General features: G+C 41.4%; 1 protein-coding gene across 3 annotated transcripts in view; it reads left to right on the forward strand.

Annotated features, from left to right (window-relative positions):
* The window catches only part of SOAT1 (sterol O-acyltransferase 1), a 1,410,727-nt gene that overhangs the window by 918,446 nt on the left and 464,867 nt on the right, over positions 1 to 27,414 (forward strand). For all 3 annotated transcript variants that reach the window (XM_044085246.1, XM_044085245.1, XM_044085244.1), the window contains exon 7: positions 2,658 to 2,940. In XM_044085246.1, coding sequence (XP_043941181.1) covers positions 2,658 to 2,940 — 283 coding nt within the window. The remainder of the gene's footprint in view (positions 1 to 2,657; positions 2,941 to 27,414) is intronic.

Consider the following 27,414-nt stretch of genomic DNA (forward strand, 5'->3'; position numbering starts at 1 on the left):
CAGCCTAAGCAGGAATTTCACAGATCCACACGAGTGGAGGTTACATCCGAAGATCTTCACACAACTCACTTCGACATAGGGCAGGCCAGAAGTAGACCTATTTGCCTCTCACCTCAACCATCATCTACAAAAATTCTGCTCAAGGACATACCATCCACAAGCTTGGAAAATAGATGCTCTCTTTCAACTGGAACTTCCTAAAAATCTGTGCATTCCCACCTCTGCCACTGATGACCTCAGTATTACTAAAGATCAAAGCAGAGAGACCCAAGGGGATCCTAATAGCTCCGGACTGGCCAAGACAACACTGGTATCCACTACTACGGAGCATATGTCACACCAAGAAGTCGGCCCTTCCCCAATGGCCCCTACTTTTGACTCAACACAACTTCAAAACAGTGCATCCAAACCTTCAGACACTGCAGCTAACAGCCTGGGAGATCCCATGAATAACCTCAATCTATCTCTCTCCAAGGAAGTTCAGCGGATATTAACAGAGGCTCGAAGACCATCCACCAGAAAGGTTTACTTAGCAAAATGGAAGAGATTCAGCATTTGGAATACCAGCAAGGGACATGATGCATCATTATTGAACATCCCACTCATCCTGGAATATTTGGCAGATATGCTAAAGAATGGACTCTCATATTCTTCCATAAAGATACATGCTTCAGCTATTTCAGCTAGATATAACACTGATCCGCCTGTCTTTTCACATCCTTTGCTAAGGCAATTCCTCAGGGGAATCAAGAACATTAAGCCACCAAGAAAGGCTCCGGTGCCAGCCTGGGACCTCAACTTTGTCCTAGAAAAACTGACTCTCCCTCCATTTGAGCCAGCAGCTTCAGTCGACTTGCAATTTCTCTCATGGAAGACAGCTTTCCTGTTGGCAATTACCTCAGCAAGAAGGGTTTCGGAACTACAGGCCCTAATGGCAATACCACAGTTCATAATTTTCCACAGAGACAGGGTCTCATTAAGGACCAACCCTACTTTTATGCCAAAGGTGGTATCTAGGGTTTCTTTAAATCAAGCTATTCATCTGCCTGCTTTCTTCCCCAATCCTGAGAACAAGGGGGAAAGACTGTTACATACCTTGGACATTCACAGGCAACTTCGATACTACCTGGACAGAACCAAGACCAGTAGGAAGTCTGAACAACTTTTTGTAGCTTACGCCCCTGCAGTCCAAGGAAAAGCAATTTCAAAACAGACTATTTCAAAATGGATTGGACATTGCATCAGATTCTGTTATTCCTTTCATGGCAAGACTGTTCCAGCCAATGTCAGACCACATTCCACCAGAGCTACAGCCACCTCTACAGCATTCTTAAGAGGGGTGGCTACTAAGGACATTCTAGAAGCTGCTACATGGAGCTCCGTGCATACATTCTCCAAACACTACAATCTCCCTCTATACTCCAGATCCAGAGCAGGCTTTGCTTCGGCAGTCCTGCAGGGTTTGATTGCCACACCATCTTTTCCTAGAGCATTCCTCCTCCCCCAGCTAAGCTATGGTATTCTACCCATATGTTATGACTGCAGTTGCATTCTTGAAGGACATAGTACAGTTTTGTACCTACCATAAATGTAGATGTCCGATAGATATGCAACTGCAGTCGGATTTCCCCCCCCTCCATACCCCTCTATGCCTAGGGTCCACTCCTATCCCTGTTTCTCTTAGCTGGGGATATCTGTTATGGTGTATCTGTTTATTGCTTATTTATTTGTCTGGAATCCTGTTTTTGTCTTCCAATTTGATTAAAGCCTTCCTTGGAGGGCACCTGGCATCTGGGGCAAGAAACACTGAAGAAAATGGCGTCGGCTGATGCTTATGTACTCCAGCCGCTCTGACGTCGGAGAGAAATGCGACATCAGCCGACGTCGGACCCAGACTTTGGAATCCGGCCGACCGAGGGCTGCCTGAGGCAGGACAACCCATATGTTATGACTGCAGTTGCATATCTATCGGACATCTACATTTATGGTAGGTACAAAACTGTACTTTTCCATCCCCCAGTCCCGGAAGGTCTACCTCAGCCCTTCAGCCTTCTTTAAGTTCCCCCAGCCTCAAAACGTTGTAGGTCTGCTAGCCTTATTCTTACAATAATGGGTAGATGTTAGTAAAGACATATGTTTTGTAAGTGTAGTGTCAGAGTTAAAGGCTTCAAATTCAGAACTATAGACATGATACGGTGCGTGTCTCTCCTGTCTTGCATAAACAAAGGGATCAGTTAGGCTTTTCATGGGGCCATAGAGAGTTCAGTAAGAGACAGGATGCAGTTTGCAGTGAATTTTTTTATCTGAAAGAGACATCCTAAAATGAGAGGGTAATTGCTTTTATTATCTGAGTAGTAAGCCCACTGAACATGTTTCCCTTTACTACCAACAACTGATGGTACTGTCTGGGACTTGCCGAGAAACTTTTTCTTGAGCCTAAATCCTCAGAGTGCAAGAGATGAGAAAGATTCTGGCTGAATTAAGAACTGGTTTTCTATTTAAAGACCAGTTTTTATGATTTTACTGCTGAAAGGTGTGGACTGTTGATTACCTGAATTGTAACTGTAGAGTGCCCCCTAGCACACCTGTAAGTTGTTTTGTAACCTGGTGCAGAGTGCAAGCTTCACTGTCCTTTTATTTATTTATTTATTTTGCAGGCTCGTTTTAGAATTTGATCTACTGGTGTACACATTTGGGAAATTCCCGATTGTCCTCTCTACCTGGCTTGTTATGTTCTTCTCCACCTTGGTTGTACCCTACATGCTGCTTCTCCAGTGGGCGCGACATCACCACACGTCCAAACACCGAACATTGTGCACCTTCGTCTTTGGCATAGCATTTCTGTTGTTCCAGGTGTTTATCTTAGGCTGCGGGCCAGTCTACGTAGTTCTACACCACGACCTACCACCAGCATCCAGGTTCATTATAATTATGGAGCAGGTAACAGCAAATTCATAATAAGTGGAATATTTTTATTACCTTGATTTCATGCATCAGGATGTTTGCTCTCTTTGGTGAATTGAGATGGGGCAAGCATTTCAGAAGGTATATTTGGTGTTCAGTTCTATCCTACTGTGAAACTGATAAAATGCCTTTTACTAGTCTGTTAACACTTGCTGAGTTCATTTTTGAGATTTAGCTTTTTTCCAGCTTCTCATCACTGTTTCCAAAAAATAGTTAAACTTCAGTCTTGTGAAACTTAAGTTGTTGTATGCTCGGTGTGGATCTGTTAGTGCTGAATCTGTTTTTAAGTGAAAGTATTGTGTTGTATGAGCTCAAACAGCAGGTTTTGGTGGAATTTATGATGGTCGAATCCTCCTCTTTGGCCGATAGCTCATTGCTACCACAAACCTACAGCTGTCGTCTTTTATTCCTCATCTGTCACTATTGGAGGCTCTCTATAAGTTAGTGTTATTGCTTTCATTGTCCCTAGTCCTTGATAGTCTGCTGAAAGTTCATCTTGAAATCCTTTCTTTGTCAAATTCATGTACTCCTTTATTTCCAAATTGTCCTGTACGGATCACCTTAAAGCCCTATCATAGGTTCATAGATTAGTACTAAGCTAACTGCCCTTGCGAGCCATTTTAAGCCTAGCCAATTATCCCTTGTGAGACTCAAACCCCACACCTTGTGTTTGTAAGGCAAACACCTTAACCATTAGGCCACCCTCCCAACCCTGTCACTGTCCTAAGTCTCCTACAAGTTAATTAGAGGCGATCTATGCCTGGCATACAAGGCATCTTTGGATCCAACTCTGATGGACCTTTTGCATATCTATAAAATGAACAGCATCAGAGCCCCTAGATCCAAGAATTTCAATTTTTCTTGCAATATGGATAAGACTTGTGGCAAGACAGATATGTGTTTGATAGGATCCCTGTGCTCTGGAATAGGCCCCCCATCCATGTGAAGCCAAGTCCATCCCTAACCCTAATCAAGTGCAACCTTGACTAATGGAAAGGAAATCGGAAATTCTCCCTGTGTCTGGCCTCCATGTTTCTGATGGAGGCAGATAGTAATGTCCAAACTAACATATCCCCCACCATGTAACCTCTAGAAACTTCCTAACATCCTAGTAAATACCCATAATACATAGTGACATAAGTGAGTTGGGTTGCATGACTAGGCGTACTAAAGGCCCTGGTGGTCAGTAGCCTAGTGTATACCTATGAACTAATGTTTTGGAGGTTGATCTTTGTACAGTTGTTTGTTCTCATCTTCATTTGAACTTGTCACATTTTCAAGACGTTTTGCTTTAATGAAAACCCTCAAACAAAAGAATGAAATATGTTTTAAGAACACTTACATCTCCTGTTAACTTGGAACAAATGCACAACTATGTATATTTTCAACAAATGAAGCTTAACCCTCCAGATGGGAACAATTTCCTCAAATTGGCAGCTGCACCCACAGGCATTACTTAATGTAAAATTAAGGTTACCCATGCTAAAGCAGAGTACATCCTGTGTTCCCAGCTGTTGCTGTTTGTTTTTTTCTTATCTCTGTTCCCTTCCTAGATGTGAAAAACAGTTTTCAGAGAAGATTGACTTTTAGCCCTAAGAAAAAGTGCACTGGCTACATTTAAATAAAACAAAATTGTGCATTGTTCTGTTGAATGCAGTAAAGTACTAAGGCTGCTGGGGAGGCTACAATTTCTTTCTCACTTTCCATAATTTCAGACTATTTTTCACCAAACTGCTTGCAGTTGCACCTTTAAATTTTGCATTTCCCTCAGCAAAGCATGCTAAGAACTCTCAAGATTGCTTGCACCTGCAGACACCTTAATTCCATGTAAAAGTAGTCAGCAACGAAGAAAAAAAGCGAAGCACTCTGCAGATGCATGGTCGACTCTAAATTTCACTCAGAACACAAGCTACAGAATTCCCCTCACCTACTTCCTTCAGCTGCAGACTTCCTTTCTTATTGAGATCATTTGCTAATGGGGAAAAATAAAGTTAATCTTTTTATAGGCTCATAGGAGGTTACTAGGCTAGCAGCTCTATAGCCTTTACAGGATTAGCCATGTTAATCCCAAGTATCCCCTTTTGTTCTTTTTTTAGGTAGTTAAGAATGAATTTATGAATAGAGCAGGTCTGTGATCAACACCGGGTACCCGTGTCCATGAAGGACAAGAGTGCAACCCCAGGACCAAATTTACAGTCTCCCTTCCAGTTATCTAGGTTGTGTTTGAATAGGTTCCATGAGGAGCTCTGTTTTACGTGAATAAGGAGTCTATTCCAGAGAAAGCGGCAGTCTCTGGGAGACGTATCTGTCTCTCCAGCATGATCAGTTGATGTCACAAGCTAGGTTGAGATCTGTAAAGTGGGTGACTCTTGAGCCATTTGACTTGTGGATGTGCAGCATTTTCATTAGGGCAGGGTTTGAGATTGCTCTATAGGCTAGGCACAAGTCAGCTCTCAACAGCCTATAAGATCCAGAGTAAAGTTAAAGGCCTTTCAGCCTGTCCATGTCGGTAATGGTTTGGAGCCCCTGTATTTTCTTAGTGAAAAACCTCTGAGGTCTCTACAGCTGCTGCAGGTGTCTGGTGAGATGCATGCAAAAGGGTGCATTATACTTTAATAGTGGTCTGATGAGAGTCTAGTGCATTGGAATTATAGCATCCTTTGACCTGAATGCTATGCTTTTATTTATGAGGTGCACTATGTGGAAGGCTTTCCTTACCACTGTCGAAGCTTGGTGGTCAAAGTTCAGATTGCTGTCAACCTGCGTTTCCAAATCTCACACCACTAGGTTGGAACTCAGGAGGGTGCTGTCAGTATTGTACTTTGTAGGAAATTCCGTTTTGCCAAAGGGATAATAATGTATTTTTTTGCATCTAGTTTTAAACCATGGCTTTGGCACCAGTCATTTGTTTGTGTTAACCCTTCTTGTAATATGGTGACATCACTGAGGGACTCAGTGGTAGCTCCCAGTTTGCAACCATCAGAGGACCTCTGAGATATAGATGCCAAACAGTAAGGGGCCCAGCACAGACCCCTGTGGTACTCGACTGGTGACAGGTCTACTGGTGGAAGTCGAGTCATCAGTTTTGACAGAGTATGTTCTGTTGGTGAGCCAGTTGCCTGTCCACCTAGTAACTTAAGGGTTAATCCCTATCTGGAAGAGTTTCTCAGTGATGCCAGAGTTGGGGAATTGTGTCAAAAGCCTTGGCAAGGTGGAGATAGGCTTTGGGCACTGTCTTACCTTCATCCATGGCTTTAGTGACATTCTCAAATAAGTCTACCAGGTTTAAAAAGCATGATCTACCCTTAACTAAGCCAGACTGGGTTGGATCCAGCGTTTGGAGGTAGCCTATGTCCTTGATGATAAGGTCCATGGTAATTCTTTCTATGGCCTTGCAGATGAGGCTGGTTAGACTTATGGGTCTGTAGTTCCCAGGGTCAGTTGATGGCCCTCCTTTGTGCAGGGGGATTACTGTCACTGTTCTCCATTCTGCAGGCACATAGCCAGTTCACAAGCTATGATTAAAGACACCAAGTGAGTGTGCTAGTTCTTGTTTTAGATTGTTTAGTAAACAACCTGGGATATTCGGTCCCATTAAGGCTGTGCTTTCGGTCTTAGTGAGTGCGGAGATGGCCTCTTCTGTAGAGATGCTTAGCAGAGGACTGGTGTCAGGTATGATTTGGGATATAGTAGGTGGATGAAATTTGCGCTGAATCTGTCAGCTAGCAGTTTGGCGATATATTTCTGTGTAGTATGAGTGTCCCCATCTACAACCAGTTCGGCACATAGCTGGGTATTCTCATTTAGACTTCGGACATAGTTAAAGAATGCCTTATGATTGTCCTTGGCTAGGGATGTGATTTTAGTTTTGCAATTTGCTTTAGAAGACTTTAGAAGATTTTTGATTTTCCTGTTTAGGCTTGGGAAGGAACTCTTCCTCTGTAGAGTGATATCCCTCTTGCTTTTGGACAACAGTTTCTTCATCTTGTCATATAATCTGATTATACTTGAAGTCCACCACAGTGACTTGTTTTTATGGGAAGACTTGGTTTTGATCAGGTCAGGTATAGCAGAGTTTATGCAGTCACTTAAGTTGCTTGTACAGGGCATTTGCATACACTTCTGCCTAGTGATCATTGGTATCTGCGATTGTGGGTGGTATGAAGCTTTTTATACCATTGCTTAGTATGCTGTAGTTAGCTTTGGTGAAATATTTTTCTAATGTTTGTTCCTGTGAGGGTGTCAGTTCCAGTAGTTACTTCAAACAAGATGGATTTCTGGTCTGAGCTAGCCAGGGAGGGCATCACACTTGGGGAAGTACAGCAACCCCTCCCCCCATGTTGGTGACTACTGTGACCAGAACATTAGAGCCCTCAAGTGGGGGTGCAGACTGTTTCAGAGCATTTGTGTTAAAGTCCAGGAACCTCTGGGCGAGCACGTTTTTGCTGATGTATGTCCCCCAGTCTGAGGAAGGATGGTTTTACTCTTCCATGACTGAGGTGTTGGGCTGTATGGCGAGGGATTCCATTAAATTGAGTTAGGGGGTGTGCTTATCCTGGTTCATGGTGGGGGATCTATAGCTAGAAATGATGTGTTATGGTACTTTCCCAGTTGTTAATTGGACATGGAGTACTTCGAGAGAGTCATGCTGTTTGACCAATCTCGAAGTGTATTTGGATTTAATGAAGATGGATACACCTCCACCTTTGGCTCACTCATGCTCATTTTGAGGTCTGAACGTGTGGAAGGAATTGTAGTCTTGCACGGCCAGAGTCCTTTCAGCCACCTTGAACCAAGTCTCGGTAACTGCAGACATCAGCATCCTCCAAGGTGAGGAGTGCTTCCAGGGAGTGCAGTTTCATGTTTAAACTCCTAGCATTAAGCAACACTACCCTGAGTTTGTCTTGATTAGATTTTACGTTGGAAAAGGCATTATTAGGGAGGCAAGGCCCTTTGCCAATATCTGAAAGGCTAGAGGGGACAGGTGTAGACCATCTCTAGCAAAGCATCTGTCTGCCATATTTATTTATCTATTTTATTTTACAGTAACTGGATACATGTCCATTTTCATTAGAGGCCTGGGGAGAAAAGCTCCAAGACACATACACAAATACAATATAGTAAGTTGCAGCAGTCCAAGTGTATAACAGCTGTTGTTAATAAAAATACAATACTCATAATGAGCATAACACAAAACAGTAAAAGGTAATGTGCAAGAGATGTTACTATATACATATATACATATTTTTAAATTGCAATAACATGGTCTTTGGTTGATTAAGGATAAGTCTATAAAGATGAGTATTCAAACTAGTGTACAGAGAGAAAGTTAGTCAGGGTTAGTACAGGGGCATAACCAATATGTACTGAAAAATAGTTTCAGATTCTGTTTAAAAAGTGTCTGAAGACAGAGATATCAGTTCTGTGGGAAGAAGATTCCAGTGCTTTCCAACAGTATTACAGAACAGAGAGTCTCCTGCAAGTTGTTGGATCTGCTGGTGTTGATAAGCGGTTTGTTTGAGGAGCGTAAATTTTTAAGATTGTTGTATGGGGTAATGAGACTAGAGAGTATTGGAGTGTTGGTGGGTTGATACATGGTCTTATGGGCTATGACAAGCTGGTGAAATTGAAGCTGGTTTAGAACTCTAGCCATCCTAGTTGCTTAAGATTAAGACAGTGATGAGTTCTAAAAGGAGAGCCAGTGGCAAATCTAGCAATATTATTATAGGAGATTGCCAGTTTGTTGAGGTTGTTTTTAGAAAGATTAGTCTATATAGGTGAAGCATAGAGTAGGGTGGAGATTAAGTGAGTTCTGGCTATGGCGGTCCTGGCTACTGATGTAAGAAAGGGTTTGATTCTATAGCGGGACCCCAATTTCTTGTTGACTGTTTTTATTGTGCTGTTTATATGAGTATCAAAGCTAAGGTTTTATCTATTGTTATTCCTAAGAGTTTAGTGGTTGAATCAGGAGATATGGTAGTGCCATTATTAGATACGAGTGTGAAATTTATTGGTGTGTATTTTCGGGTTGGAGTGAAAAGTAAAAGTTTCGTTTTTTTGGGATTTAGGAGGAGACAGCGGTTTAAAAACCACTGTTCTACTGTATTAAATGCTTTTTGGGTAAGGGACTGTAGTTCAGTTGGAGAAGTGGCTGAACAAATTATTGTGGAGTCGTCTGCATATTGAATACAGGTGGTGTCAGGAATTGCTGACTGAAGGTCATTAATAAAAATGGGAAATAGAAGCAGGCCTAATATGGAGCCCTGAGGAACACCTAGGGAAATAGGGAGGTGAGTAGATAGATTATTTCCCAATAGCACAGCCTGTTGTCTATTGTCTAATTAAGATTTGAACCAATTTATGGCTAGAGGTTCAAGTGAGAGGGATTTCACTATATTTAAAAGGAGCTGGTGATTTAACCATGTCAGAAGCTTTAGATCAATAAAGACTGTAGAGGAGAGAATATTGTTGTTATGGTTTTTGTTAATGCAGTCTGTGAAGGATAGCAGGGCAGTGGTAGTACTGTGGAAAGGTCTAAATCCATGTTGACAATTGGCAAGTAAGTTATTTTGGAGTAGGTGGTTAAGTAGTTGCCTATGGATGCATTTCTCCATTATTTTTGCCACAGGAGATAGTAGAGCTATAGGACGATCGTTAGAAAAGTCATTAGAATTCCCACCTTTATGTAGTGGGGTGATGTGAGAAAATTTCAAGATAGATGGGATAGTTCCTTCACTTATGGTTCTGTTAACCAGAATGGAAATGGGATAGGCTATGGCTTTAGCTCCTTTTTGCAGATGTTCTGCTAGATGTTTGTCAGCTGAGGGGGTAGAAGGTTTTAGTTTTTGGAGAAGGGATCAAATAAAGGAAGTTGAAACTGGTTTTAACTGAAATGATGGAGGTGGGCTTGTAAAAGATGTAGGCAGATTTGAGGTATCTGGAGATGGTTGACTAGCAAGAGTTTGGATGGCGTCTGTGAAGAAAGAATTGAAGGCATTAGCTGTATGTGTGGGATTCTCAGGGTTAGAGCTTTGTGGGTTAGGTGTGATAGATTGACCTGGGTATAGTAGTTTGTTAATGCTAGTCTTGAACTTTTGTGGCTTCTTATGGTAAGTTTGTTGTAGTTGGAAGTAAAAGTTCTTTTATCTAAGAGGATGGCCTTTTTAGTATTATTTCTAAGTTGTCTAAAGGTTTGGTGGTCTGTAGGATTTTTAGTAGTACGCCATTTTGCCCAGGATTTCTCTCTAAGAAGGATTTTTTGCCTAGTAGCTTTTGAGAGCCAAGGGGCAGGTTTAGCTTTATTTCTAACAGAGCGAGTTGGGGCGTGATGGCCGAGGATGGTTAAGAATGTGGAATTAAAGTATTCCACTGCTTCATTTAGTGGTAGGGATTTTAGAGGTGACCAATTATATTGCTTGAGTTCTGTTTGGAAAAGTTCAAAGTTAAAATGCTTTTTGGTGCGTATTGTCCTGAAATTATTTGGGTAAGTTAGGTTGGTTTTGTGCCTCATAATAAAAGTTAGTGAGTGGTCACTTAGATCATCTGGGAGGGTTCCTACTTAGTATGTTTGATGAGGAGTATTAGTAAGAATCCAGTCTAAGATACTTTCTTTGTTATTGGGTTTATTAATTCTGGTTGGGGAGTTAATAGTTGGTTTGAAGCCATATAGGTTAATATGTGTGGTAGGGTGTACAGTACTGCAGGACTTCCAGTCGATATTAAAGTCTCCTAGGACTGTGGTTTCTTGTGGGAGATTAATAGAAAGCCAGTTAAGGATATTTTCAAGGGTTGTAATTGTATTTCCTGGGGGAAGGTAGATGCAAATGATGTATATAGATTTACATGAGTTGATCTGAAATTTAGAAATGAGGATTTCAGCATTATTGTCAGAAGGTGGTCTAAGGTTTGTGGTGCTAACTTGAAGCTCTGATTTATAAAGGATTGCTACCCCACCTCCCTTTTTGGATGTGCAGTCTAGTCTAAGGATATTGTAACCAGGTGGAGTGACTTCATTGTCTTTAACTGTGGGTTTTAGCCATGTTTCGGATAGACATAGGATGTCACATAGGTGAACATCTAGGAGGGCGTGAAGGTGGGCAATTTTATTGTTAATGCTACGTATATTGAGATGTGCTATATAGAGTGAGAGGGCTTAGTAGGGGCATGGGTACTGGAGTTGTTAGGGTTGCACTGTTTAGTGGTAAGGGTATTGATTGGACCAGGGTTAGGATGGATGTCCACATCTATTAAGGAGTGGATGTGTATTCTATTTATAGGGTAATGAAGGTTACAATAATAATTAGGTTATTTTTTAATATTTAGCTTGATATATTTAATGTGAGATAGTCTATGATATTTAGCTTGTAGGTAGCAGGGTTTGGATGTGATATTTATGTAGTTTTGAGAGATAGCTAGTATTGGTGTAGGTGTGTTTGGAGTGGAAGAGAAGGGTGGGGTATAATGGTTGTTTATAGGAGGTTAGCAGATAGGCAATAGTTAGAGTAGGAAAGAGTGAGACCAAAATTAATAGTTTTATTTGGTGTGGGATGGGTAATTTAGCCATTATATTAGTTTTGTAGAGTGGAAGACTCATGGGGGAGGTAAGTATGTGTGAACAGGTAAGGAGATATATCAACAGGAGTGGTGATGTAACAAGGAGAGATGGGAGTTCAGGTAATAACAGGTGAGGTGTTGAGACAAGGAGGGGTGGGAGTGTTAGAGTCGAAGTGTTAGATTGTAGCAGGTGTGATGGGGTGTGGTTTTAGAGGAATAAATGTAGGAGTACTGGGGGTGGGTGGGAAGTGGGGGCAGGGTAGGGGAGCGAAGTGAGCCCACAGGGCGAATGGAGCGGGTAGAGACAAGTGAGTGTAATAGAACAGTCAGTGGAATGCTGACTGATAAGGTAAGTTAAGTTAAGGTAGTTGAAGAGTGAAATAAGAAGTAGAGTGGAAAGTTTCCAAGGAGGATAGTGGGAGAGTACAGTAAAGCAAAAGTGGTAAGAAAGAACAGTAGTAACAATGTGATGACAGTAGACTGTAAAAAAAAAAAAAAAAGCATTTCCTGGGAATTTGGGATAGTCAAAAGATAGGGACTATATAAGGGTGCCACCTAGTGGCCAGGAACTGGTATTAAAACAGTAGTAATTTCAGGGGAAGGCTGGTCTGGGGCTGAAAAAGGATACTCAGTTCAGCTAGGGAAGGTAGTGAAATGCAGTCAGGGGCTGTATTAAACTATAGGTTACAGAGGGGGGTATGGCTGCTGGCTGACCAGGCTGAGAAGCTTTTTCTTACATAAGTGAGGAACAAGCATACTACAAATAAGCTTTACAGCAAGTATGAGGAACACACATACTTTCTTCCTTCCTTTGGTAGAAGAGCACAGGGGAACACTTATATGGTGATGAGACAGCTGATAAGTTGGGAAGGGTCCTTTGTTGCCAGGAGGGTTCTTAACCCTGTTGGAGCATAGACAAGTTGGAGTGCTGTGAGCAGTCAGAAAAGAACAAAACAGCAAGCAAAGAGAGATAAGAAACAAAAACCTTAGTAAGGTAGTTCAGTCACAAATGCCCAAACATATCCATAAACTTCTACAATTATACATATATTCCCAAAGCAGGTTTAGTACAGGAAAGGATAAAAGCATTCATCTAGTAAACAGTTATAGAACAGTATTAGATGCTGTAGGATAATTGACAATTACTTTGGTCTGAATCTGTTATCAGTACATTTGTATAGTCAGGTGGGTAATTAACACACTGAATGTTACTGTCCCACATACAACTGCAGCTAAGATTCATCTCTCTCTACACTGGTACATATAAACAGAAAAGACACTATGCTAGAGCTGACAAAATATAACAGTCATTAAGTACAAGTACTATAAAGCAGTTACTGAATGTATTAAAAAACAGTACAAGTACTATTAAAGCAATTTCTGTATGTATTAAAAAACAGTTTTATTATTCAGTTGTTTATCCGGCAATGGCTCGCTGCGGATGCATTGCATGGACATGCCATAAATAATTACTTCTCTTTAGCTGCAGTAATATAAACCACTAGGGTTATAGTTATAAAATATCTAAACTGTGGCAAAGGTCGAAGGTTATGGCTATAAAATATCTAAACTGTTGCAGAACCTGTTTGTTTATTTGCTTCTGTCTGCCTAGTTGAGCTAAGGTAGTTAGTTATACACTATGCATTTGAAAAGGCCTGGGTTTTTAGAAGTTTCTCCAAGTGTGTGGCTACAGGCTATGCGGTGTCTGGTAAACACGCATATTGAGAAGGCAATATAACATAATTAAAGAATTGCTTCCATGTCCGCTCGTGTTCCCTGAAAAGAAAAGCAGGTATAAGTAGGTTCTGAGCGAGGTTCTGCCTGTGCAGGCAAGAAAAGTAATATATCTTAAATTAGATTATGGCTACAGTTAGTAAAGCTTTCTACTTATTCCCTACTTAAAGTTGCACCACGTGTGCGGCTAAAGTGTATGTGTTGTCTGTTAAACATGCATACCAAGCAGGTAGTGAATAAAAGTAATGGTTACTCTTGTGTCCACTCGTGTTGCCAGGAGTGCAGGTTGGTATACTTAGGTTTTGAGTGAGGGTAAGCCTGTACAGGGAATAAAAGTTATATAGCAGTGCACTAGTTCCCCACTTAGAAACAGGAGCGCAAATAGCGTTCAAAAGGTCAATTTTGTTAAGGCTTTTAAGGTTGCTGCGGCACTACATACAAGTGTCGCAGAGCAAGAAAGTCAAATAACTTACTGCCCAGTACCAGAGCTAAGCTTGCATTTGGTAGTAGTGCACCCCCGATTATCTACAGCTTTCAAAACGATCAACAGGAGTGAATCCTCCCAGGCTAACAGATACCGGATCGCCCCTGGACTGATGCCAGAAGCTGAGCCAATTGTTGAAGTCAGTCATTTTTTGTTTGTATTGTGTCATCTTCCTGGCTGAGGTTTGAATGCTGCTTAGGGGTAGGGTCATACCTGCCTGGGACACATAATCTGAGAAGTCAGTCATGTCTCTCTTCATATAGTCCAGAGAGGTACATCTGAAGTCATTCACTCCAACATGGGCTATGACAGAGTCATAATGGCATTTGTTATTGAGTGCCTTGAGTGCATGATTTGTCAGATCTTGGCACCTGATAGGTAGCTGACCGTGACCAACTTCTTGTCCAGTCTGGTAAGGGGGTCATCTGTGTGTCTCACTATGTTGTCACCTGTGACCAAGACTTTTGATGTATTTTGCCTTAGGGGCTTATTTGTTGAGACACTGATATGTGTAGTGGTTTCTTTATGCTTAGTTGTGAGTGTCTGTGGTGTGCATTTTGGAGGTCTCTGTTCTTTTGGTAGGCTTTTACTGAGTACCTCTTATGTGGGTTTATGTGTCATGACTTTCATTTGTGTGAGAGGTGAAGCATGTTTCCTGAGATCCTGTTTGATGTCTAGTTTGTTTTTACATAAGAGAATTGACTCCAATTCCATATTGTATTTGCATCTCTCACATAGGGTGTTAGTTTGCTTTAGGAGTAAATGGTTGTCAAGTATACATGAGGCAGTTGCTACATTTTCTCAAGATGCCCATGCTGGCAGGATGGGAAACTGCCTGTCCATTGTGGCAGGATTTTTCTGAATGTGGTATTTGAGAAGTAAGTGGGCTAGCTGGATATGGTCACAAACAGCAAAAATGAAGCAACAATTCCATTAAATACAGTTAAAGTACAGTGCTGCCTTAAAATATACTTATTTTTCAGTTTTTTTAGTGGATGACTTGGATTTCAATTCAGATGCACTCCAGACCTCTGACTCAAGTTGCCAAATGTTGATCAGGTCTGGTAAACTGAGCACAAACCCACACAAATGTGAGGCTTATATACAGGCATATTTAAACAGTTTTAACACATTACCAGTGGGAAAGCTCCAAATTGAGCCTTTCTCCAGCAGTCCCCAAGTCAGATAGGTCCTGACCCACAATGGTGTAGAGAGGCCCTCTTACTGTAAGATGGTGGGTGTAAGGCCACAGTGACACCGAACAGTCTAGATTCAGCAGGTCTGAATGTAGCCTATGCTATGTAAGTCAAGGAAACACAATTTCTAGTTGGGAGAGAGTAAGGTTGAGTCACTTAAAGTACTGTTGGATGGCCTGCAGTGGTACCAACCTTTGCACAAACTGGCAGCTCCTTGAGCAGCTGTGAACAGTGAGAGACAATGGAGAGAGTTTCCTATAGAGAATTTTAAACTGGAAAGGTTTGCTTGTATGCAAGCATGGGAACTGCGTTTGTGCTTATACAAACAGGATGAAAGACTTTCATAAAGTTAAACCCTCAGGCCAATCAGATAAAAACACAAAAAGCTATCAACCAGTAGTTCCCGTCTTGAATAGCTCTCTGCTCCCACCAGAGTGCCAAAGAACCCATCCAGTGTAGAACAAAGTGGCTTTAAGCTCAAATGCTATACAACAGAAGTAAGAATTCCTACAATATCAAGAATCTTTCAAATAAGTTTACTAACCCTGAAAAATGTTCACAACACACAAAAAAATTTGCAAAACTTAGAAATATTTTGGCAGACTCACTCAGAACAGCCTTTGCAATATCAGAGGAGGTTAGGAAATATCAGAATATTGTTAGAACAACTTAAGAGGAATAGAGTAACAAACAGATGGAGTTTATTTAAGAAATGCAGGCTGAAAAACAGTGATAAACTCAACAAAATAAATAAATGCAGCATAGAAGTGTTAAATGTCACTGAAACAGAGCAAGTACAAAAATTACACTTATATCAGCTTTGTAGGCTGGTTGATTTTAGAAGCAGTCCATATCTTGTATTCACAGGTATCCAAGCCAGACACAAGGAAGTTTTGAATAAATTAGATCTATTCAGATTGAGATAACAAACTTGGAATTTTCATGCCTTTTATAATTTTGTCTTATATTTCAAGCCCATTTGTTTAAAAAGGTGTATAGCTTAAGCCAAGGACATTAATTTTAGGCATCTGAAAAATTAATTTTATGGCACTAATCACTTTGCTGATGTCCTTCAAGGATGCATCTGCAGTCCTTACAAATGGGTTGTCCTGTCGTCAGGCAGCACTTCGGTCGGCCGGATTCCAAAGTCTGGGTCTGGCCTCGGCTGATGTCGCACTTCACCCGACGTCATAGCTGCAGTTATTCAGGTATAAAGGTATCAGCCGACGCCATCTTCCTCAGTCTTTCTTGCCACATGGCGCCCAAAGCAGAAGCTGTTCGCAAGTGCCGGTCGGTCAGAACCAGAGTTTACTACTACCGAAGACTTCTAAAAAGCTAAGTACCCCGTTGGGGACTCTTTCTTGCCTCAGCCGATGTAGAATAACTGTTTAACTTGTGGGAAACAAATACCTCATAAAGATTTCCACTCTTACTGCCTACCTTGTTTAGGCCCAGACCACGACGTAGCAGCTTGTCTAGCCTGTGCTTCTTTCAACCGGCGGACGCTTAGACGTTGGTCGGAATTTGCTGAGGAGTTTTTCGGCTCCGCTTTTGCTTACATTATGCCGTCGGATACTCCGACTACGCAAATATCTAAAAAGCGCAAGGAAAAGGACCGACACTCGCGGTCCGCGGTTTCGGCCAAAACCGCGGTTAAGCCAACCGCGAGTGTCTTGGTTTCGGCTGAAACCGAGTCCACGGTTCTTCCTTCGGCCGAAAGCTTACCTCCTACCGAGGCCTCATCAGCATGGCTGAATCTGCAACTGAAATCCCACCCGCTCTTGCAGGTTCACAGGATTTATCTGATACTATCCCTTTGGATATTTCTACCCCTGCACGTGGTGCTGCTAGGCCACCTGCATCCATGTCGATTAAGGCCTTTGCCAGGGCTAAAGCAGCACAATCTACCAAATCTGTGCCTGCTAAGACCCCCTCTCACAGGCCTAGCTCTAGTTCACAAATGCTTAGTCTAGCAGAGGATCTCATTTCTTTGATCCGGGGATCCCAACCTCACCCAGACAGGGCCTCTCACCCACCTCCAGAGAAGAGGCCTAGAGTAGAGCCCCCTGAGCCAGTTTCTTCAGATGACTCCTCTGATGAATCAGATAATTCAAACCCTCCAGAGGGCCCTTTTTCTCCTTATGAGGACTCTGATGCAGAAGAGTCCATTCCTTCTGCCTCTCCGCCTGAGGAATTTTCTTTTGGGGAAACCTTGCATGCTATGAGGGAACAATTTCAATGGCAGGGCCAGGATTTTTCAGACTCAAGGAAAAGGCTTAGAACTTTTTTGCATTTGCCACAGCATAGGCCTTTAGCCATTCCTCCAGTACTTACTGTTGTGGATGATGCATTTAATGATGCTTGTACTGCTCCTGATTCTCTTCCTCCGGCCCCTGCTAAGCCCGATAGGTACTACAGGGTTCGGACACACATTATCATTTGTATAAGGCTCCTTTTGCAGATCGAAACTATCTCCCAGGGACCCAAGGCTGTAGCAGCTACCTCTGCCAAAACCCTCCCTCTGAAAGGGAATCTAGGGCCTTAGAGAGATGGGGTAAAAAAGTTTACACTTCTGCTACTCTTTCAGCTAGGGCCTTGAACTGTCAATTCCACATGATTCAGTATCAGGAATTTATGTTAGACCAGTTAACTAAAAAACTGTCCTCGGATGAACCATTAGACAAAAAATCTGTTCAGGAAATGGTACATAACATTCAGCAGGTCAGTAATCATTCCCTAAAATGCGGCAATGATGCACTGGAGGCTTCCTTTAGATCAGCCATGACGGGTACAGTGGTCAGAAGACATGCATGGTTAAAAGAGCAGTCCTTACCAGACCATGTTAAATCAAAGCTCCTAGATACTCCCATGGATAAGCTCAATTTGTTTGGCTCCCCTGCACAGCAGGTGCTAAAGAAAGTGGAAGAGAAAGCAAAATCTTTCCAGACAGTTAAGGATTTCTTGCAGGTCCAGCCTCCAAGGTTTAGCAGGAACTGGCCTTCCAAGAATTGGTCCTTTCCCGACACCTCCAGAGCTCAGAGAGGCAGGAATAGGTGCTCAAGAGGCAGGGGTCAATCCAGAGGTGCCTACAGGGGACGTCAGTGGCAGGCTAACAACCAGCGAAGTACAGCCACAGATCCAGCCACCACCACTTCCACAGGACAATCACAGTGACTTGGCTCTGGCACCGCCTATCAGGGAACAACTAGAAGCACCCTTAGGCGGGAAGCTAGCCTTATTTTCAGTAAACTGGCATTACATCACAGGAGACAAATGGATTTTACAGACAATAAACCAAGGTTACAGGTTTCACTTCCATACTCTACCAAGGAAGAGAGGAATGCCAAACCTACCTCCAAATCAGAAGACAGAAGCTCTAGAACAAATAACTCACTTACTAAGGATGAGAGCTGTAGAAAGGGTACCATCTATGGAACAAGGGCAAGGATTTTACTCCAGACTCTTCCTGGTACCAAGAAAAGAAAACCAGTGGAGACCTATTCTCGACCTGTCCGCTTTAAACACATACCTCATTGTTCCAAAATTCAAAATGCTGACCCTACAGCAACTTCTTCCCATGCTGGGCAAGGAGTCTTGGCTGGTGACTCTAGATCTCAAGGAGGCATACCTGCACGTCCCCATACGACCAAATTGCAGAAGATACCTCAGATTTCTTGCAGGATCAGAGCATTATCAATTCTCAGCATTGCCCTTTGGCTTATCTACTGCGCCCAGAGTATTCACGAAATGCCTGGCATCAGTAATTGCTCATTGCAGGCTTCAGGGAATTCAAATTTACCCTTACCTGGACGACTGCCTTTTACAAGCGGACAACAAAAACAAATTAACAAAAGACTTGAAAAGGGTCATTACTCTACTGCAAGCCCTGGGATACACAGTCAATATAAAAAAGTCAAGGCTGATACCATCCCAAAGGATAACCTTCTTGGGTGCAGAGCTGGACACAACAAAACAAATGGCATTCCTAACAGTAGAAAAACAGGAGCAACTCCCTCTCTACTTCATGGCATTAACAAAGCAGAACCAGCTAACAGCAAGAAAAGTCCTGCAAGCCCTGGGTTACATGGCATCCTGCATAATATTGATTCCACATGCCAGACTGCATATGAGAAAGTTACAATGGTACCTAAGGAATTTATGGTCTCAGCACAAGCACAGCCTAGAAACCCAAATTCCAATAATTCCATGCCTGAAGCAAGAATTCCAATGGTGGGCTCAGGCCTGTCAATCAAACAAAGGACTGCCCTTCCACAGCACTCAACCAAGCCAGACCATCACAACGGACGCCTCAGACCTCGGTTGGGGGGCGCACATGCTGGACAAGTGCATACAAGGCTTATGGACTCAAGACCAGCTGCACCTACACATAAATCAAAAGGAAATGCTGGCAGTAAAACTGGCAATTCAGGCATTCAGACCATTTCTTTGACAGGGTCAACTGTTGATAAGGACGGACAACACCACAGTTATGTGGTACATCAACAAACAGGGAGGCACACATTCATACCCTCTGTGCCGGATGGCAATGGACCTCTGGAATGTGGCCCTGAGTTTCAACATTCAGTTACAAGCAATTTTTGTGCCAGGAAAAGAAAATATACTAGCAGACATCCTAAGCAGAACTACCACGGATGCCCACGAATGGATGCTGCATCCGGACATCTTCAAAACCATTGCAGGGAAATGGGGACTACCAGAAATAGACTTATTTGCATCCCCACACAATCACCAACTGAAAAAATTCTGCACGAGGACGTACCACCCACTTGCATGGAAAGTGGACTCTCTATCTTTCAGTTGGAAAAACCTGACAGCATATGCATTTCCACCACTTCCTTTGATGCACAAGGTGCTATTGAAGATCAAAGAAGACCATCCAAGGATCATCCTGATAGCTCCAGACTGGCCAAGGCAACATTGGTACCCATTACTGAGGAGTATGTCTCGGGAACAAATATGGCCTCTGCCCCTAGTTCCCTTACTGTTAACACAGAACAACTTCAAAACCCTGCATCCAAACCTGAAAACACTGCAGCTGGCTGCCTGGAACATTGCATAAGACCAAATAACCCAGATTTATCTCAAAGGGTTAAAGACATTATCTTGGAGGCTCGCAGACCCTCAACAAGAAAAAATTATTCAGCAAAATGGAAAAGATATCTCATTTGGAGTACTGCAAAAGGGGAAAATGTGTCACTGGTAAACATAGCTAACATCCTGGAATACTTGGCAGAGCTCTTCCACAATGGCCTGTCCTATTCCTCCATTAAGATTCATGCATCAGCTATTTCAGCAGAATACAACTTGGATCCTCCAGTCTTCTCACATCCTCTGCTCAGGCAGTTTCTGAGAGGAATTAAAAATGTAAAACCACCTAGGAAGCCACCATTGCCAGCATGGGACTTGAACTTTGTGCTAGAAAAGTTGACGCTCCCTCCTTTCGAGCCAGCAGCAACAGCAGAATTACAGTACTTATCATGGAAAACTGCTTTCCTGCTTGCAATCACTTCAGCAAGAAGGGTTTCTGAACTACAGGCATTAATGGCAGTACAGCCCTTCCTGATCTTCCATCAAGATAGAGTGTCCATGAGAACTAATCCTACCTTTATGCCAAAGGTGGTCTCCAGGGTATCTTTAAACCAAGCTATCCACCTGCCTACATTCTTCCCCAACCCACAGAACAGGGGAGAAAGACTGTTGCATACCTTGGATGTACATAGACAATTACGTTACTACCTGGACAGGACCAAAAGCAATAGAAAAACTGACCAGCTGCTGGAAGCATATGCAACAGGAATGGAAGGAAAAGCAATTTCAAAACAGACAATCTCTAAGTAGATAGGAAATTGCATTAGATTTTGTTACTCTTACCATGGAAAGAAAACTCCAGAAAACATCAGACCTCACTCTACAAGGGCTACAGCCACTACCACAGCTTTTTTATGAGGAGTGGCTACCAAAGACATTTTAGAGGCTGCTACTTGGAGCTCCGTGCATACATTTGCCAGGCATTACAATTTACCCTTATACTCCAGATCCCGAGCAGGTTTTGCCACTGCTGTTTTGCAAGGGATCTTAACTACACCATAATCTTATTACTCCTCCTCCCCCAGTTTGGCTATGGTATTCTACCCATTTGTAAGGACTGCAGATGCATCCTTGAAGGACATAGTACAGTTTTGTACCTACCATAAATGTAGATGTCCGATAGGCATGCATCTGCAGTCAGGATTACCCTCCCTCCTTCCCCTCTGAGGTACTCCTAGGGTATTTACCCATCTTCTAGCTAGCTGGGGGAATCCATTATGGTGTATTTGTTTGTATATATGTATATACGTGTTTATTTTTATTTGCTCTCTTTTATTTGGAAACTTTTGCAATTATCCAAAATTAGCCTTCCTAGAGGGCACCTGGCATCTGGGGCAAGAAACACTGAGGAAGATGGCGTCGGCTGATACCTTTATACCCGAATAACTGCAGCTATGACGTCGGGTGAAGTGAGACATCAGCCGAGGCCAGACCCAGACTTTGGAATCCGGCCGACCGAAGGGCTGCCTGACGACAGGACAACCCATTTGTAAGGACTGCAGATGCATGCCTATCGGACATCTACATTTATGGTAGGTACAAAACTGTACTTTACTGTGATGGCTCCGAAGTCTTCTTAAGACATTCAGTCTTGCTGGCCGGGTTTTGCTAAAATCAAAGTCTAGTTATAGTTGCATTCACAGTCTGTTGCATACAGAACATACAAAAACTTGCAGAATATACACTGATGAGAGAATATACTTTGCAGCACTAAACTCAGACCAGTAACAAATAACTTTTTATAACAAATGTTGCAGCTTCAGATACTGTTCTACTTTTCTTCTTGAACATGGGTGATGTGAGCGATACAATATTACCTTGGAACAAGTGTGTGTTCCTACACAGATATCTCTAATATAGCTGAATTAATATAAATCTTATATACAGTTCTAGTCACGCACACTCATACAGATTTCCTCTTGGTATTCTATTTTTGGAGAATTGCTCATCCTGTTGCAGATGATGACTTGATACTATTTTTAAGCTTCTTTGCTTAATGTCACATTTTTGCTTCTTGTGCAAATGCTGACTTCAAACATTCTTACTTAATGTCTTATGATGCAGATTGTTTTCCTGTTTGTCCAGCCTTTAAGGAACCAGATTAGCGTTTTTTCCTGACACATTGTAAACATACATCCTGTTTTTACATTTTTGCTCTTTACTGACAATGTAATGCATACATAAGAGGTCAGTTGTTACATTTTTGCTGATTCTGTAAGAAAACATGTCCATTAAGCAAGTTCTTTATTTTTCAAGCCACGTCATTTAGTATGGATGCTGATCATAAACTCTATTTCTACATTTAAGCAAGCTTTATTTTATTCCTTATTTATGTTGCATATTTGTAACAGAATTACTTTCAACCTTTATTCACTGTAACAGCATCCACCTCTTGTAAAAACAATGAAAATTATTATTTTTCTTCCTACTTATAGTATAATCAATACACTTATCATTACACAGACAAACAAGAACCAAATCAAATAAATGAAAAACTTGAGTGGAGAGAGACCAGTACCAACAGCCAAGAAATATCACCAAACGATTTATTAAAATCAACAAGTAGCAAAAATAGCAAGTGATAGCAGTTTAGAGCTTTCGTCTAGGTAACGACTTCTTCAGAACTGCTAGTACATCCACTATTTCACTTAAATACTCACAAAATCAACACATGATCAAACCGACCAATGGAACACCGTGTCGACTTTCAAAAAAAATTGTGCGAGAAACTATGTTAAGATACAAGCATGATAATACATGCATATACAATACCAATAGAATTCAGTAATGAATAACAACAGCATTATACAAATACAAATATATGTTAAAGGAATGTAAATTGAAACAAATTATGTGTAAACTTCAGAACATTTAAACCACATTGTATCTGTGATAATCACCCCTCAAAACTCTCTAACTTGAGAATGGGGTGATGGAACTACTTTCATTAAGGCCTGGGGGAGATAAAGCATCACATGTAAGAATCCATTTGAGTTTCTTTTTATTTAAATGATCTTCAGTGTAGAAACCCCTTGGATCACTGTCTATGTGGTCAATCACCACAAACTTGAAAAAATGCCCCTCAGAAGAAGAGATGTGTCCGTAAAGAGCATTAGTAGACCTTTCTCACCTTATGTCATTTAAATGCTTATAAATTCTCTCCTTTAACATTCGACAGGTCTTCCCAGTGTAAAAAGCCTTACATTTTTGGCAAAGGGCCCTTTACACAACTCACCTAGATAGGGAATTGAAATGCCTTTTCACTTCTATTTTCTTATGCCTAATAAAGAATGAATCACAGCACTGGACATGTTGGCAGTAGTTGCACTTAAACACACCCTTTGGTCTATTTGAACCCCTATTGTCCCTTTTCATCTCCAATAAACTCTTGAAACACATACCTTTCCTAAAAACAATTTTTGGTTTAGTACCAAATATTTCAACACCTTCTTTAATAGAGGTGACAATTGGCTGGAATTTGTTAACCACTTCAACAGTTTACTGACTATACATTGAAAACGTAGTGACCATAGAACATATGTAAGGCACCTCAACTGCTTGAATACCATCATTGTCATTTTGATCCATAACTGAGTCAACATGTGGGCCTTTTTGGATAGGGAGTAAAGGTTGGTAAAAACCTTTGTTCCTTTTACCAAGGACTTCATCCTTGATAGACACCAATAGTTCCAAAGGGTAACCCCTTTTGTTGAACATGTCAAGAAGCTTGTCTATCTCCTGCCCAAATGTGGTGCAGTCTGTCACCATACGAGCCAGTCTTACAAACTGCCCTGTCACTACTGCTTTTTTCTGAAAAGGAGGGTGCCAACTGTCACAGTGGAAACAGGAATTTGAAAAGGTCTTTTTACGATAGATGTTAGAACAAAAACACTCCCTACCATAATCCTTACTAACCATAACATCTAAGTAGGCTATTTGGTCGTGGTCAAAGTTATGAGTGAATTTCAAAAATGGGGTAGTGTTATTGATGTATTCCAGGAACTCATTCAGCTTCCTGACTGAGTCATTCCATATTTAAAAAAATCATCCAAAAAACGGATGTAGAATGACCAGTTGTTCACAAATGAACTATTGAGAATAAAATGCCTCTCAATATGTCATAAAGAGATTGGCAAAGCTAGGAGCACAAGAAGCTCCCATTGCTACTCCACTTGTTTGCCTGAACAAATGTCCTTCAAAGTATAGGTAGTTGTTACTCAGGACAAGGTCCATCGTGTAAAAGCCATATTTGTACTGTTTTGATCCAAAAGTCCAATGCCAGAGTGTGCTTTGGACCCAGTCCAATCCCTCTCTATGGGGATAACCGAACATAGGTCTTGGACATCAATCATTACAAAAACGCAATCTTCCAAAAATTCAAGCTGTGCTAATCTAGACAGGAAATCTCATGAATCTTTATATATATGTTTTACATGACATGTAGATGGTTGTAGGAAACTATCCACATACTTAACTATGTAAAATGTTTTACTTCTCCCAGCGTCCACTATAGGTCTCAAAGGTGGATTATTTAAATCCTTGTGGATCTTAGGGATTCCAAAAATACCAGCTATCAGTGAAAATTTGTCATAAAGATAATCGAGTGTCCTTGTCTATCTGGCCCTGCATGACCATGTCATAAAGGCAAGCATCTATTTTGGAAAAAAGCAATATTCAATTCATTCCTTGAGATTTGTATGTACCTGTCAGATAGTAACACATCTAACATCCTACTACTGTAATCTTCAGTGTCCATTATTACAATGCCCCCACCCTTATCTGGTTTCATCACTCTAACAGTCTTGTTACAAAAATCATTTAACAGATTCTTCCTTTTTAGAAATGTTTAATTTGTTTATAGCCTAGTAAGATCCAGAGCAAATTTTACAAATGTGTTTCTCACATAATGTTTCAAAAAGGGATCAACAGTTTTTTAAGGGAGGGTTGAAAGAAGTAGCTTTCCTAAGTGTTTTACTAGGACCTGTAGTAGAATTGGGGTTCCCTGATTTAAACCATAAAGCCAAATTCAGTTTGCGGGTAAATATTTTTAAATCAATAAGTGCCTCAGGCAAGCCAGATTTTTTAGCTGGTACAAAACGTAAGCCTTTGCTCAAAAGGTTAGCATGGTCAGTCGTAATATTAATGCTAGAAAAATTATAGACAGTGAAATCCCTGTCCGTGTTCTGAACACAAGTAGGTTCCCCAATTCACCTCCATTAGGCTGGAAATTGTTTGGTCCATCTCAATTTCAGAATAATTGACCAAATTCTGACTCAAATGAATGAGATCCAACAAGGGTAATGAATTCTATTGGTATTGTATGCATGTATTATCATGCTTGTGTTTTGGATTTTAACATAGTTTCTCACACAATTTTTTGAAAGTCGACACTGGTGTTCCATTGGTCGGTTTGATCACATGGGTTGATTTTGTGAGTATTTAAGTGAAGTAGTGGATGTACTAGCAGTTCTGTAGAAGTCTTTACCTAGACGAAAACGCTAAACTGCTATCAATTGCTATTTTTCTGCTTGTTGATTTTAATAAATCGTTTGGTGATATTTCTCAGCTGTTGGTTGTGGTCTTTTTGGGCACCTGGATCTCTACTCAAGTTTTTCATAATCAATACATTTACCTCCCACTCCCACCTCATCAGCCTATGATCACAGCATTATATTAACTTAAAACTTGTTTCTCTCCAGACTTTCTTATCTTGTTTTCTGGCAGTTGGGTTAGAGGATTAAGGAGCTGCTAATCTGTTTCTTGTGGTCCAGTGGTGGAAGGTTTGATTCCTTCAGTGTTCATTGCCTGTGTGTCTTAATAGACACTGTTCCTGGAATGAGTCTGAAAAAGGTCCATGGACATCAGTGCTATACCCCAGAAAACATTATAAATAAAGTAAAATAAACTGTCGTGTAAAGCTTGTATCCTATTCATTCAGTCAGTCTGATCCAATGTGTGGATTTTTGAACCACTGCTTAAACCTGTTCTGGGTGCTCCAGCCTCGAGCCCCTTTAAAAAAATCTTTATTCTTGTAATGCGTCTTGTCCCCCTAGTTACCTCAGATAGCATTTGCCACCTTTATTGACAGCAGTGTGATTAGTAGCACAGAAGTGCTCTGTCTCTTTTAGATTATATAAATTTATTGGCTTCTTTTTTGGGCCTCCTTGGCTAGATAGCCTTTAACTAGTTAACATTAGTACCTTTATACCTTAGCTGATTTTTTAGCTGTAGTCTTAACTTTTTTCCCTGACAAAACTTTAAACATAAGCTCCTTGGCACCCTCCAACATCTTCCTTCTGTGTAGTAGTTAGTGTTTAGCAAGTTAGATTTTTTAAAAAATGCTGTAGATGTGGACATAAGCTCCACTCTTTGTATCTTAATGATCTTTGTATGGTTCATCTCTGGGTGCCTCATCTCTCTGCCCCCTGTTCTTCCTTTCGACCCAAAACACTGGCCAATTGGAGGAAAAAACTCATCATTAATGGACTCCTTTTACCAGATCTAGAACCTCAGAAGTAAAATAAGTCAGAGAAACTGGCGGAAACTAAAGATTTGGATTCTAAAAGCTAGTCAGCTGAATTTTCTGTTCCTCCCTCCTTCCTAAAGTGCCTAGACTTGAGCATAGGGCCCATAACCTCTCCTAGACTCCTCCACTGGATTCAGAAATTCTATGTACTGTTAGCATCCAAGACTTTCCCAAAAAGCAGACTTAGTGACAAATCGGAACATCTTCCTTCTAGACCTTCCTTTGTCATGTTGGTGCAATCCTTCAGGTCTTAGAAGAGGACAGCTGAAGTGGACCCGGATCCCCTTATGTTAAAATTTCTCAAGACCCAGGTTGATATGGGTGTCATTCCATCCCCTTTGACTCCAAAAGTGGTTGGATACATCCAGTTCACCTCTATCCAGGCCCCCTCCAGCAGTCTGACTGTCTGCTCTGGCTTCTTTAGAACCATTGTACATGTTAAGTTGTCCATCTCGCCTTCATTCTTGCTGGATGGGTTCGGAGCCGACCTCGGCTCCGACTCGGCCACTCTAAAAGCTCGAGAGTTGGTTCCACCGGCTCGAGGCTCCCCTTATATCCCACAATGCTAGGCGGTATTACCTCAGATCTCGTTTGCCGCTACAGCTATCGAGACGTGTTGCTTCAACCGGCTTCAGGTGAGTGTAGAAAATAGTTTAAAAAAGTTACTAGACCCCTTTAAATTAGTTTTCCTTACAGTATCCCCTTATTTTAAAGGATTTTTATCCCTTCTTCCTTGTTCTTCCCCTTTTTTTACCACAAGAACTTATAGTTCTTCCCTTAGGCCTTCGGGCCCTCCCATTCCCCTTTGGAGTGTGTGTGTTTTTTGTAGGGAATTTATAACTAACTAT

This window comes from Protopterus annectens, chromosome 10.part0, assembly GCF_019279795.1.
Source record: "Protopterus annectens isolate FY-2018-M chromosome 10.part0, PAN1.0, whole genome shotgun sequence".
In the NCBI taxonomy this organism is placed as follows: domain Eukaryota; kingdom Metazoa; phylum Chordata; order Ceratodontiformes; family Protopteridae; genus Protopterus; species Protopterus annectens.